Source organism: Aotus nancymaae, unplaced genomic scaffold, assembly GCF_030222135.1.
Source record: "Aotus nancymaae isolate 86718 unplaced genomic scaffold, 86718_ANA_hifiasm-v0.15.2.pri h1tg000011l, whole genome shotgun sequence".
Taxonomy (NCBI): domain Eukaryota; kingdom Metazoa; phylum Chordata; class Mammalia; order Primates; family Aotidae; genus Aotus; species Aotus nancymaae.
In genome coordinates this window covers 42,924,157-42,939,362 of record NW_026988422.1, presented here as the reverse complement: position 1 = coordinate 42,939,362, position 15,206 = coordinate 42,924,157, and the positions used below count along the sequence as shown (strand labels likewise).

The 15,206-nt window shown below is 46.0% G+C and overlaps 1 protein-coding gene across 1 annotated transcript in view; it reads left to right on the top strand.

The window, feature by feature from the left end:
- The first annotated feature begins 8,097 nt into the window (after nucleotides 1-8,097).
- PLA2G4E (phospholipase A2 group IVE) overlaps nucleotides 8,098-15,206 on the top strand; it is a 67,057-nt gene continuing 59,948 nt past the window's right edge. Inside the window, exon 1 of the mRNA XM_012462424.2 lies at nucleotides 8,098-8,587. Within this exon, the coding sequence (XP_012317847.2) occupies nucleotides 8,405-8,587 (183 nt within the window). The 5' untranslated portion in view covers nucleotides 8,098-8,404. The remainder of the gene's footprint in view (nucleotides 8,588-15,206) is intronic.

Genomic DNA, 15,206 nt, shown 5'->3' with positions numbered 1-15,206 from the left:
AAGGACATGATTTAAAAAATTCAAAGAGATAAACGCTTAGGTGCAGTCTCTCACGGTACTGTCACAACCCAATGGCACTTGGGATTTTCCTCTTCATGGCTAGGGTGTCCATCAACAATAAAATGGCCAAATCAAGTTCGGTGTATTCATGCAATTGAATATTATGCAGCTGTAAAAACAAACACTCTGTATTACACACAGTATGGATGGGTTTCATAAACGTAATGTTGAATGTAAGAAGCAAGACATGAAAGAATGAAATATTGAACGACTGCATTGGTATGAAGTTCCAAAATTGATCAAACTAATCACAGTAGCAGAAATCAGGATAGCGTTTACCTTTGGAAGACAGGAGCGCCATGATTGGAAAGAAGCCAAGGAGGGTTTCTAGGATGCTGGTGGCGTTCTGATTCTCCATCAGGATGCTTTTACATAGGTGTATTCAAAAGGGAAACTTTGTGAAGCTGAGCATTTTTTTCTTTATGCAGCATACTTTCTATTTAATTTTTTAAAAGTGACACTATAAAAATGAGATTCGTGGCCAAGTATGCTGGCTCATGCCTGTAATCCCAGCACTGTGGGAGGCTGAAGCAGGCGGATCGCTTGAACCAAGGGGTTTGAGACTGCAGAGAGCTATGATTGCACCACTGCACTCCAGCCTGGGTGACACAGAGAGACTCTGTCTCTAAAAAAATAAGTAAATAAATAAATAGAAATGAGATTCTTGAAGACAATAATAAACAGTGTTATCTCTGAAAGGTGAACTTAAAAGTATCTTACATTTTGCTATTTCTATACCTATTTATTTTCTCTTTTTAAAAAAATTTTAGATTCTGGGGGTCCATGTGCAGGTTCGTTGCATGGGTATATTGCATGATACTGAGCTTTGAGCTCTACGCAATAGCAAACACAGTACCCAATAGGCAGTTTGTTCACCCTTCCCCCGCTTTCTCCCCCTGCCCGCTTTTGGAATACCCAGTGTTTATTTTTCCCATCTCTCTGTCAGCCACTTACAAGTAAGAACACATAGTATTTGGTTTTCTGTTTCTGTATTAATTCAATTAAGAAAACAGCCTCCAGCTTTATTCATGTTGCTGCAAAGGACACGATCTTTTTTATGGCTGTGTAGTATTCCATGGTGTATGTATACCACATTTTAAAACCTAATCTACTTTTGATGGGTGCCTAGGTTGATTCTATGTCTTTGCTCTTGTGAATAGACACTGCACATTCATAATCCATGCAGTTTTCTGTGTGTATGGCAAGCTTTAAGAGTTTACTAAAAAAAAAAATCTGAGGGTGTCATCATCTGTGTAGTGGAGCACAACCTGTGATCTGTGCCTGCCAAATAAGTGTTCCTGTCACCCTTCTCTTTTGACAACTCCTGCCCAGCGGCCCCAGGCGAGAGGGTGTGACCAGGACTGGCCTATCTCAGTATGTCATCTCCTTGCCACTGGGGATTGTCTCGGGGGCCAGACACCTAACTTGAGCAAAGCCATCTGAGCCCTTCTCTGTTATAAAGATTCCTAAAAATTCCTGTTGAAAAAACTTCTCCCTTGATGTTGGGGTGGCTGAACCTGGGCTGCCAGGGGCCATGTCCTCATCAGTGGAGGGAGGCTGCTAGCGGCTGTGTCCCCATCAGTGGAGAATAAGCCAATGGGCGAAGGGGGACAGAGGAGACAAGGGCAGGACAAAGAGCCCTGGCTGCTGCGAATCCCAGGTCTGTTTTCCTCAACTTCCCAGAATCTTCCTTGTGTCGAATCTGTGAGTTAGTTCGGCCTCTTGCCCAGCTAGGTAAGCCAGTAAATTGTTTTTTATGCTTCATCTTGTTTAGTTTGGCTCCTACCTATGACTGAGGGAGTCTTGATGATCCATTACACAACTGGGTGGATGGCAGAGTCACTTACTAAAGCAGGTGCTGCCAGAGGAGGCGGAGAAAGTGTGAGCTGTGCAAGCCCACATGATCCAGGAAGGAGCGAGCACGCCTCCAGTCAGGAGGATTTCGCAACCTGACACAGGTGTTTTACATCATCTTTGTCTATGCCAGGGCGGTGACTAGCCCCCAAGGTAATGATACACACTCACTCCCTACTCTGGAGTTCACATTGAGATAGTATTCTTTCTCATTCTTGATCGAATTGACTTCTAAGTCTTGAAGGCTTCAATGTTTGAGCTTAGATGTATTCCTTTCCTTCCTGTACTTATCCCATCAGCTAAAACCAGGAAATTCCCAGGGATGCTGATTAACAACCCAAAAAAAGGAAACGGGACCACTTCCCATCGCCAAGGCTTTCAGCGGCCCCCTCGCCTGCTTCTGCTCAGCACCACACGGTGTCAGTGCTGAGACACAGACAGGCCTGTGGCACCTGGCTCCTGTCACGCAGGCTCCTGTCATGCCCAGCTCCTGTCACACAGCACTGGTGAGGACACACGGACACCCTGCTGAGCTGGACGATCCAGTAGCCTGGATACGCACCCCCCAGCATCTGCTGCCTGGCTTGCCCTTTCTCGCCACCTCTCTGGGAATGAAACTGGGAGGGCTTTGCAGAGCACAACCCACAGGCTCTGGGCCGGGGCAGGTGGCTTTGCTCGCTCAGTCCGGGGACAAACAAGAAATGATTTTATTTTTTATAGTAACTGTCCCCAACTATACTTCTTTCTTGAATAGAAGTCTTCTAATGATAGGAGACCATAGTCACCGTTATGATACCACTGATATGAGACCAGACCACTGTTACTATGTGTAAACAACCTATATTAATTGCTATGTGTATTTTTTGTATTTGTTCATTTTTTTTTCTCATTCACTTCCTAAAATGGAAAGTCTACAGGAGGATAGAACGCTCACTAAGTAAGTCCTCAGCTTCCAAAACCCAAAGGCACACTATTACTCTCCACACTTAGTTAAATGTGCCAAGACCCAACCTGAACATTTTAATTTAAGCCCCAGTGGGACAGTTCTTCCGAAGTAGCTTGAGGTCTCCGGGGTGTCCAGCAACCCCTTTCCCTGTGTGGGCTCCTCCCTCTGCTTCTTGTGAAGGGCCTTTCTTACTGGAGAAAATCCTTCCTTATTAAAGAATCTGCCCCTGGAAACTAAGGATGCTTTTTTTTTCTTTTTTCTTTTTCTATCTGAAGGCTTTTCCACATTCTAAACAACTACTTTAATGTAACAAAGCTTCCTGACATTTCAACCGCACCATGCAACGTCTTTTCTTTATCTTTTCTTTTTGCAATAAAAAATGAAAACAAATAGTCAGTCCTTTATCCAATGCAATGAGCATTACTCTCGTGAATAATCAATGCAAAGGGAAAGCAGCAACTAAGATCTCACATGACAAACTTTTAAAAAACCACATCTTAAGAACAAAAAAAATTGTCCTGGCAAAAATTAGATTTGTTAAGAAATAGTGGCCACAAAGAAAAAGGTAAAACCCATCATAGTGAGTATGATTTCATGGCGTGTGGAAAAGACTTGGTCCCAATGAAGATAAGCAGCAAAACTGGAAATCACTAAATATTATTCTATTAAAAATAATCAAGAAGATCAAGAAATTAATTGGTTTAATTTGCTCCAGAAAATACATTTTTCTCTTTTTCTTTTCTTTAAAATTATGTATATAGCCCACCTTTACCCAAAAGATTCCATTCTACTCCCTATAATACATCTGAGGTATTAGCATAAAACTTTTTCTGGATAAGAGATTATTAAATTAGTATAGTTCTCATAAAAGCATTTAAGCTTAACAGAATGAAGTTAAAACTTCCCCAGGGATGTAAAAAAGAGAGAAGCTAAAACATACACGTGCCAAAGCCACACATCAGGGCAAAACACTCCAGCCCTCACTGTAGCTTTCTCAGCTTGTTCTCTGTTGTTTTTCACCATTAAAAGCTGTAGTTACTGGCTGGGTTTGGTGGCTCACGCCTGTAATCCCAACACTTTGGGAGGTGCAGGTGGGTGGATCACTTGACGTCAGGAGTTTGAGACCAGCCTGGCCAACATGGCGAAATCTCGTCTCTACTAAAAATATAAAAAGGAGCCAGGTGTGGTAGTGCACACCTGTAATCCCAGCTACTTGGTAGGCTGAGACAGGAGAATCGCTTGGAATCCAGGGTGGAGGTTGCAGTGCGTTGAGATCACACCATTAAACTCCAGCCTGGGTGACAGAGTGAGACTACGTCTTCAAAAAATAAAAAATTAAAAAATTAAAAAGCTGTCATTACTTCTGCAAATCTTCCTAGGACTTGCCTTACTTTTCTTTCTTTCCCCTCTCTCCTATTTCCCTCCCTCCTTTTCTTCTTTCCATTTTTCCTTTTCTGTCAATATTTACCAAGCCCTTGTTATGTGTCAGGCACTCTGCTCAAATACAGTCTCTGCCTCAGAGAGGGAGAAGGACTTACAGCAGAAATGACACCACAAGGTGAGGGTGGGGGTCCGGGAATCATGGGAAATATTTGAGGGTATATACATTTAAGTTCAGAACGCGCTTTCCATTAGGAGCAATGCTGACTGAACGTGCCCAGGCCAGCATTCCCAACACTCCTGTGGAGTCTCTTCCAGGAGTGACCAGCAGTGGGGCCACCCAGGGCCAGGCTGGGCAGGGAAGGGAGAATTTGGCAGGATCAGTGGCCAGGTGCCCTTGAGGGATTCCGGGCATGTGGTGGTCCGTGCAAGAACATTTGTTGAAGTTGTTATTTCGACTGAGGTTGAAATTATTTGCTTGGCTTTTATTTTTAACATGTAGGAGGTGAATTTTACAGGAGACAAAGCTCTACGAGGCCTGGAGACATCCCCTAGAAACATTTCTAAAGGATAAACACATTCAGATACTCCCTGACGCAAATCTGGAAATGACATGAGGACTTCTGTCTGCTCCTGCCATTGTGCCCACCGGGTCAGGGAGTCAGAGCCCCCTCCTCTGGCACTAAGTTCCTGAGGGTCTGCAGGGAAAGTCCCCCCTCTCGCCCTGTCTGCTGTCTATCCGTCACCATAGTTCCTGGCTTGGAGAAGTCCTGGAGTCTGGACCACAGGAGAGAATAATGACGTAAGCAACAGGAGGGTCTTCAAGGACAGGAAGAAAGAACAGGCGAGAGGATGTCCCAAGAACAGGGAAAGGAAGCCTGGCTCCTCCCTGCCGGGCCCCACACCCAGTGTACCAGCGAGGCTGCCCCCTCTGCTCGGTCTCCTGTGCCACCGCCTCCACACTCATCCTAGCCCTCAGCCCCAGCCACCACCGGCTGCCCTAGGTCAGATCCTGACTAAGGGTCCCACTGGTCAGCTGCCTCAAAGCAGTGCCCATTCTGGGTCTCACCTGCACGGGTGGGGTGGACAGAGCCATGAGGAAGAGACTTCTTCCAGATGCCCCCGAGCAGCGCAGAGACCTCTGAATGGCAGTGCCTGGGCATCCTTTCACCTTGACTAAGCCCAAAACATGTCTACCAAAAGAAGTCTTAAACAACCCCATTCTGATCTCTGTATTTATTTTTTAAATTTTAATCAAGGTAAGATGTAGAGAAATGAGAATACACTTCCATTTACCAACCCTCACCAGTTTTCCATTCTAGCTTGAGCTTTGTGACTTTTCTTTGGTGGCCACTATTTCTTAACAAGTCTCTGGGTTTTTTTTTGGTTTTTTTTGTTTTTTTTGCCAGGTCAGTTTTTTATGCCCAAGATATGATTCTCTCAAAGTATACCTTGTGAAATTTTAGCTGGTGTTGGTTTTATTTTGCATTGATTATTCACTAAAGTAATTCTCACTGGAAATCAGATAAAGAACTGATGATTAGTGAGAGTCTTTATTGCATAATAAGCCATCGCCTATCAATATTTAGTCTAATCCAGGTCTCCCTCTCACATTCTAAAAGTTCACCTTGAGTCAGAAGTTACTCTGGGTGTTACACATAACTCTCTCTTTGACTTCAAGGAAGTTTGATTTCAAACACCTTTGTATCTATATATCTCCATGCACAGAACTTTTTTCCTTCCAACATCAAGCTTCCTTTCTCCCTTGTGGCAAAATAAAAAATAAAATATTATAGCCGCGTCTGGCATCTGCACACTTTCTCCATGAAGAGTTGCCTTTTCCCAGTTACTTGCCAGGACTGGCTTCTAGTAAAGACCTCTGGACCAAGTTCCCTAGGAAATGGAAAACGTAAATGAACGAGCTTTGTAAACTGTAAAACATCATGCCAGGAAGAGATCTAGCAACTCTCCAAGTCACTTCAAACCGATATTTTTACAATGTATATTCCATTTTGGAAGTTTACTTTTAATTGTTTTATTTCAAACTGCCTTTGCTTTGTAAGGGGACCAGGTGCGTGCTTGACAAACAACTATTTTTATCATTATTAGCACTGCCATTCAAACTATTTTTTTCCTATATAGCACAAAAGGAAAAACGACACTTTATACACGTCTCCTACTGAAACACATGACTGGTCAATCTAAGCATACGTCTGGCTGTTGCTTGGTTGATGGATTGATTGATTGATTGAGATAGGGTCTTGTTCTGTAACCCAGGCTGGAGTGCAGTGGCACAATCTCGGCTTACTGCAGCTTCAACCTCTTGGGTTCAAGCGATACTCACACCTCAGCCTCCCAAGTAGCTGGGACTACAGGCGTGTAACACCATGCCCAGCTAATTTTTGTATTTTTAGTAGAGTCCAGTTTTGCCATGTTGCCAAGGCTGGTCTCAAACTCCTGAGCTGAAGCAATCCACTCGCCCTGGCCTCACAAAGTGCAGGATTATAGGCATGAGCCACTGCACCCAGCCTGTTGCTTCATTTCTGATAGGACTATTTGGGCCAGAGACACCCACTGGAAAACCACAGCCTCAGAAAAGAGAGGGGGACGGCGGGGCGCTCCCAACTAGAGAGGAGGGTGGGTGCCTCAGTGCCAGCACACAGAAAGACAGGAAGATGAATATTTTGAACGTACGTTAAAAACAGTCGTAAACAACAGATGCTGGAGAGAATGTGGAGAAACAGGAACGCTTTTACACTGTTGGTGGGAGTGTAATTAATTCAAGACAGTGTGGTGATTCCTCAAGGACCTAGAAATAGAAATATCATTTGACCCAGCAACCCCATTACTGGGTATATACCCAAAGGATTATAAATCATCCTATTATAAAGACATGCACACGTATGTTTATTGTGGCACATTCACAGTAACAAAGACTTGGAACCAACCCAAATGCTCATCAGTGATAGACTGGATAAAGAAAATGTGGCACATATACACCATGGAATACTACGCAGCCATAAAAAATGATGAGTTCACATCCTTTGCAGGGACATGGATGAAACTGGAAACCATCATTCTCAGCAAACTGACACAAGAACAGAAAACCAAACACAACATGTTCTCAAAAGTGGGTGTTGAACAATGAGAACACATGGACACAGGGAGGGGAACATCACACTCCAGGGCCTGGGGGATGGGGGGTTAGGGGAAGAATAGAAGGGGGTGGGGGGATTGGGGTGGGATAGCATTAGGAGAAATACCTAATGTAGATGATGGGCTGATGGATGCAGCAAACCACCACCATGGCACGTGTATACCTATGTAACAAACCTGCACGATCTGCACATGTACCCCAGAACTTAAAGTACAATAAATAAATTTAAAAAATAAAAAATAAAAATAAACAGTTGTAAACAGAACACAAAGACAGGTTCTTAATTTTTTTAATTTTTGTTTTTAACATGAAACTAGGATGGAACTAACATGGAACTAAGCTACCAGGCACAGCATCTATTAAACCAAAGAGGGGCAAAGTAAATGATCACATTCTATTCTGGCTCATGGCCCCACCATCAGCTCTGAACACAAGGCTAGGTATTTATTTTCAGGGTTTAAAATAGAGATCTGGGGGTGTCAGGCAAGAGCCAAATGAGTGACTTCAGCTTCCCAGGAAAGTGAGATTCCTTCAGGGACCTGGATGGCCTCAGCCATTTCACCCCTCACCCTCTCTCCCTCCCTCTGCCACTGACATATTGAGTTTCACACTTTAAAAATAGCTTTGGAGCAGTAAGAAGCTTTCTCTGAGCCTGGATCCCAGCCGTGAAACGCAGGCCTCCCTTGACGGAGAACTGCCCTCTGCGAGTGTAGTGCTAGAGAGATACTGCTTGTCTTTCAGGCAGAGCAAGAAATTTCTCTCCACAAAATAGGCCCAGATTGTTTGAAATATTCAAAGAGATAGACGTGGGGCTCCTTTAGTTAAGCCCTGGCTTCCTTCAGCTCCTTAATAATTCATTCTGGCTGAGCTGCAGGAGGAGTCTGATGGCATTGCTTCCCTTTCGCACAAAACTCCCTTGAAAGTCCCCCAGGTTCCAACAACACCTCGCTTTGAGGACCAGCCTCAGCTCCACACAGCCTGTCCTGAGCCCCGGCGAGGAGGCTGGGATGAGTCTCCAGTCCTCGGAAGGCTGTCCTGGCCTGGGAACTAATGTGTTTGTCCCACAGAACCCACAAAAGGATGAAGAAGGCAGCAAGTCAGGAAGAAATTTCAGTGAGGTCCAGGATACACAGGACCTGGAAACTCCCGATCTCCCACCTTTCCATCCCATGGCCCCTTGGGGCTCTCAGGTATGTCTGTGTTCCTGGGAGGAGGTGCCTGGCCCCTTAAATTTTACCCTCACTTTCCTGACTCGGAATAGGATCACCTGCATTCCTGCAGGTTGTGGTTTTGTTAATTTCTTTCTCTCTAGAGGAGTCCCTTTACCCCGCTGCCATCACCTCTCTGTCCTTACCTCCCTCTGTGCATAAAAGAACTGTTAACAACAGTAGTGACCTTTTACTGAGTATATTCTATGCACCTGACACTGCTAGGCAGGAATCAGTATCTGCATTTGATGAAAAAATGGAAGCTCAGACAGGTCAAGGAACTTGCCCAAGGCCACAGAGCTAGTCTCATGGGCAGGCTGAGATGGAAGATAGTTGTCAATATCATGCTGAGAAGCGTGAAGAAGACCATGCACGTGAAACACCTAGCAGAGTGCCTGTCACACAAGCGCTCAAACCGTGCCGTCTAGCATAGTGGCCTACCAGGGTCATGAGTGTAATTCCATGCAACTCACAGAGAGTTGGCGGGAGCGCAGAGATCTGGCTTGCCTCGCAAACCCCACCTATTAGTGAATACATAAGTTCCATCTGGTAAGTTGAGTGGGCTACAGAATCAACAGCATCTGAAGGTAATCATCAGGTGATCCAGGTCGGCCTCGTGCAGCTTCTCCTCTGAGTGGGCGTGTGAGCTTCTGGGAGGCTCCCAGTGATTTTGAGAGGTGGCGGCGTTCCTGTGCCCCTCTGGCTGCTATGGTCTTAGCAGTGGCACCAGGCTGAGCTCTGGAGGAAGTGAGCCTCACTTCCTCCTGCCAGCCAAGGCCTGGCTCACAGGAAGCACTGGCCAAGGTCCCCTCACCTCCTATGGACCCGTCTGGCCTCTGCCTCCTTCTGTCTGACTTCTGTCCTGGAAACTCCATCCTGACCCTCAACCATGGGGTCACCTTGTCTGGATCCAGAAGGTCCCACTTCATACCTACCGCAGCGTCCACCACACAGGTAACTGAGGGCTGCTTGGGGATGACCCGGTCACGAGAACACCGCTCCATCCCTTAACCAGGTGGACTGGAGGCTCGGGCCTCTGCCAGTGACACTTCCCAGAGTCACATGTGAAGAGGACTCAAAAGGCCAGCCCCAGGGTTTCCCTCCTTTCTCTCCCCCACGCTATCCCACCCTTCCCAAAGAGCATATATTCTGCAGTCCTCTAGTCTTCGGTGACCAGGTGTTTCTCCCCTTCCTCTTCCTGACCCTGCCTCTGTTCTAGACGTCAGTGTGTCTCATGGGCGGGCCTGCTGTTGATACTCTGGAGGGGGATGGGAACTGGGGTGAGCTCTCTCCCCTACTGCCTCACTAACAAGGTCAATGGCCTGCCCTTGCCTGCCCTGGGATCTTCAGCCTCCTGACTCACACCTAGAGGTGGCAGCTGAAAGGCTGTGGGAGCAATGAAAACATAATGGCTTAATATTTGTGAAATTGTTGGCCTCATTCAAGTGGTTAAGAGCACGGGCTCTGGAGTTACTCCCAGTTCGATCCCTTGCTCTGTCATTTGCCAGCCCTGCTACCTCAGACAAGCTCCTTAACCTCTTGGAACTTCAGTTCCTCCCTCTGTGGGGAAAATGAGGTGCAGAGTACACAACATGCTTAGCATAGTGCCTGTGGCGTATGAAGCTGGAGCAAGGTGGCTTGCTGTCACTGTTATCACTGTGACTTTACCATGATTTCTCCCTCTGCGCCTGTCATCCCCATGCCTGTCACATTGCACACATGAGGCTGTGCCCATGGCCCCCTACTGTTTCTCCAGCTGCTTGAGGGGAGAGCCGAAAGACCCACATGACTGGAATACAGACAAGCAAAAAAGACATTGTTTTTAATTTTAATATTTTAACTTCGGTATGTGCAAACTTATTTCCTTCCTTCCTTCCTTTTCTTTCTTTCCTTTCTTTCTTTCTTTCTTTCCAGAGTTTCACTCTCGTTTCCCAGGCTGGAGTGCAATGGTGCAATCTCAGCTCACCACAACCTCCGCCTCCTGGATTCAAACAATTCTCCTGCCTCAGCCTCCCAAGTAGCTGGGATTACAGGTGTGCACCACCACGCCTGGCTAATTTTGTATTTTTAGTAGAGACAGGGTTTCTCCATGTTGGTCAGGCTGGTCTCGAACTCCTGACCTCAGGTGATCCACCCACCTCAGCCTCCCAAAGTGCTGGGATTACAGGTGGGAGCCACTGTGCCCAACCAATGTAAAGTAATTTCTAAAAATATTTGGAAAACATAAAGGGCAAATCCAATAAAATCCCATTAACCAATATGATAACTACAGTCATGTGTTGCTTAACAAGAGGGACATGTTCTGAGAAATGCATCGTTAGGCAATTTTGTCATTTTGCAAACATCACAGAGTGTACGCACAAACCTAGATGGCATAGCTCACTACACGCCTAGGTTATATGGGGTAGCCTGTTGATCTAGGCTGCAAACCTGTATAGCCTGTTGCTATACTGCACACTGTAGGCAATTGTAGCACAGTAAGTATTTGTATACCTAAATGTATCTAAATACAGAAAGGCTACAGTAAAAATAGGGCATTCTGATCTCATAGGACCACCATCCTATATGTGGTCCATTGTTAACCAAAACGTCATTATGCAGTGCATAATGATATGCTGTAATATTTATGCCATATCTATGCTGGAGTGGGGTTAGCATAAAACTATAGTCATGAATATTTTCTATCTTGCTATTTAAACTTTGTATCATTTTAATGGCTAAATAATATTCTACTGTGTACATATATGCACCAAAATTTATTAAGATTTTTACGATGAAATGACAGTTTTTATAGGTGTTTTATTTTTGCAAATGTCTGTGGAATTTCTCAGAGACTGGTCACTTGGTCATTCCCTGAGACATTTGTGAAATATCTGAATGTGATAAAAAGAGTTACCACCAGCTCTGCAAGAGGGTGTGTATATAGGTATGAATGGGGGCGTGTGGGCTCACATTGGGTAACAGTGGAATCTTCGATTACTTACATGGCAGATTTTGAGGGAGCTGCAGGACCCACTGCTAGGGTCTGAATATGGCTCCCAAAGTTCACGTATTAGAAACTCAATCCCCAATGCAACAGTGTTGAGAGGTGGGACCTTTAGGAGGGGATTCGGTCATGAGTCCACTGCCCACGTGTATGAATTCATGTCATTATCATGAGAGTGAGTTACTGAGAGAGCAGGATGTTATAAAAGTGAGTTTGGCACCCTATGGATCTCTCTTGTGCTGTCTTGTCCTTTTGCTCTCCACCATAGGATGACACAGCAAGAAGGCCCTTGCCAGATGCAGACCTCTTGACCTTGGACTTCCCTGCCTCTGGAGCTTTAAGAAATAGTCTCTGTTCTTGGTCAGGTGCTGTGGGTCACACCCATCATCCCAGCACTGTGAGAGGCCAAGACAGGGTCATCACTCGAGGTCAGGAGTTCAGCCTGGTCAACATAGTGACACCCTATCTCTACCTGCCAAAACATTTTTTAAAAAATAAATAGATTTCTGTTCTTTATAAATCATCCAGCCTCAGCTATTCTGTTACAGCAGCATAAAATGGACTGAGACACTTACCAGTCTTCAAATAGTTCCTCATCTGCCCTCCATGTTGGTCTTTGAAGGGTTCCCTCCAGGACCACCCCTATGGATCAGGCCTTTGTCTTTTCTAGGGCCAGTTGAAGGTTCCCATTATTGGGTAGCATCTTGTCATCCAGTAACACTAAAGCAGATAGCAGCTTAAATTACATGTGAATCACTTTGTCTCCTGCCCTATGTAGGAGTTAGCATCTCCTGCCTGTGTTCTTAGATAATTCCTCATGTGGCTTGTCACGCTCCCTTAAGAACACCTGGAACCACATCCAAAGATGTTTCATTCATGGAACAAATATTGACTGAGCTCCCACTATGTGCCTAGTATTGTTCTAGGAGTGGGAGATAGAGCACTGAGCAGTCAGGCAAGATCCAGCTCTTGTGAAACTTACCTTTCAATGGGGAAGACAGACAGTAAATAAATATCTGACTATTTCTGATATTAGAACCAAATGTGACAGCAAGTGACAGGCAGCAGGGAGGGAACATCAGAAGAGGATGACATTTGAACTAAGATCCGAATGATGAGGGGATGGATGTCAAGTGTTCCAGAAAGAGCACATTCTAAGTGCAAAGGGCCTGAGGTGGACACAAGATTTTTTTGTTCTAGAAACAGAGAGAAAGCCAGGGTGATTGGAGAGCAGAGAGCAGGGGACGCGAGGAAGAGAGCAGTGGGAGGTGAAATCAGTGCCTTATGCTGGGCCGGATGCTGCAGAAAGTAGCTTTGATTTTGTTCCAAAACACAGGGGGAGCCCGTAGAGGGATTTAATCTGAGGACTGACTTGATCTGTTTTATGTTTTACCTGCATCCTTTGTCTGGTCTGTGGGGCAGGGATTGCCTGGGGGCCAGAGGGGAAACGTGGGCCAAGTGAGGAGGCGTTTGCTGTGGCCCAGAGAGAAACGGGGGTGGCTTGATTGGGGTGGTAGCAGTGGACAGTCGGAGTGGATGGATTCTGGATTTCCTGGAGGTAGAATTTACAGGACTTGTGGATAGACTGGATACGGAATGAGGAATCACAGATGCCTAGTGGGTTTTCGCCTTAATAACTGGGAAATACCCCTAACTCAGCTAAGAAAGAAATGGGTTGGGGTGGAGGAGTCTGGGTGAGATTCACATCCAAGCAGAGCCGTCAGGTGCGTCACTGAAAATACAAGTCTGGAACTCGGGAGACAGGTTGAGGAGGAAATCTGTTTGAAATCATAAAGCAGAATGTAGAAGGTTTTTAAGCTATGGAGCTGGACGAGATCTCCAAAGGATAAAGAGACAGAGCGAAGGGGAAGAAGGAACCATTGAGAAAGTAGCATCCGGGAGCCAAGAGACTTTTCCCATAAACGTCCCATCCTGTTATCTTTCTGAGCACAGAGTAGGTGGTCAGTAAATACTCTCAGACTCTGCCGAGGCTTGTTTGTGCCTTCTCATCCCCCAGCCCTGCTGTGGAGTGCCAGGGCTGCCTGGGTGGCTGGCTGCTGGCCTGAGAACCTAACAGCTCCCCACTATCTCTCGCATCTCATGGGAGGCAGCCGCCACCCGCTCCAGGGGCTCCACCCCACCCCACCCTCCTGGTTTCACACTCTCGGCCCCCAGCTCATGCCCTTCCCTCCCAGCAGGGCTCACCCTACTCTGTGCCACCCACATGGTGTGAGGCAAGCTCATTCCTACCTCTTTCCCCAATTCTGCTGCCTCCTGGCCCAGAGTCTATCCCTTCCCCAACTACCACCTTTCCAAAACTTGCCCCCAACTCAAGGCTCAGCCCCACAAGACTCCCCACCAGCCTCTATGTTGGCTCTTGATGGCTTCCCTTCAAGACCAGCCCTGTGCACCACACCTGCCGCGTCACTGAAGCCCACTGAATGCGCTCATATCTAATCTATCACCATGCCGTGTAGGTTCTGCTCAGAAATACCCCTCAAGTCCATCACTTCTTCCTTCTCTGCCCACACCCCACCCTGGCCCAAGTGACCATTTGTTTGCCATCTGAGCCACTACAACACATCTTCCTGTTCCGGTCCTGCCCAATTCTTTCCCCACCCAGCAGCCAGATGACCTCATTTCACATCACTTCCCTGCTTAATACCCTTTGGTGGCATCCAATTTCTTAAGATAAAATCCCAAATCCTGACCATGGCTTCCAAGACCTCATGTGATCCACCTCCCCAGACATCTCTGACCTCATCACTCCTTCCTCACTGTGCCCCAGACACAGGTGCTGAACACGCTGGCCTTTTCCACCCCTCAGAGTGCTGCACTGCTATACCTTCAGCCTGGGGGTCTCTCCCGACAGCCCACATGTTGCTACCCCCAATTTTCCTATAGGCTTTAGCTTCAAGGCTGTTTCCTCTGGGAGGTCACCCCTGACTTCTCCCCAAATCAGAATCTGTTCCTGCCTTTCACAGCATCCTGTTCTTTTCCTTCCTGATACACATCACAGTTGAAGGTTAGAAATTGTTTTCTTTCAAAGCTACTTCACTAGAAGCTTCCCAAGAGCAGGCACCACGTTGATTGTGATACTCAGAACCTATAGCATGGTGCCTAGCAGTCAGGAGGTGCTCAAAAGTCTCTGTCGTCAGTGAACTAAGCTTTCGCTGACTTCTCCAACCCATGCCAACCTTGAGGCTCTTTGCCTTCCAAGTTCACTTACAGTTAGTTCTTTTCAATTTATTTGTCCTGTGGCAAAAAGTATAACAGCAACCGTGACAATTTATTAAGGTCTATGACATGCCAGCTTCTGTGTGCCAGATGTGTATATACAGTGTTGATGTATCTACAGTATATAATCTTTGCAACAATCCTATGAAATCAGTACTGTTAACCCCATTTTACAGATGGTGAGTTTCAGAGAGAGAGAGAGAGCAATTGCTGAATGCTGCCCCAGTAAGTGCCAGAGCCAAGATACAAATTCAGGTCTCTCTAACTCCGGATCTTCAGCTCTTTCCTCTACATCTGTCTTATGGGTCTTGCCATGAACTTTTGTTGTTGTATGCTTTTTGTCACTGTCCTCTTTGGTTTGTGGTTGTTTTTTTCCGT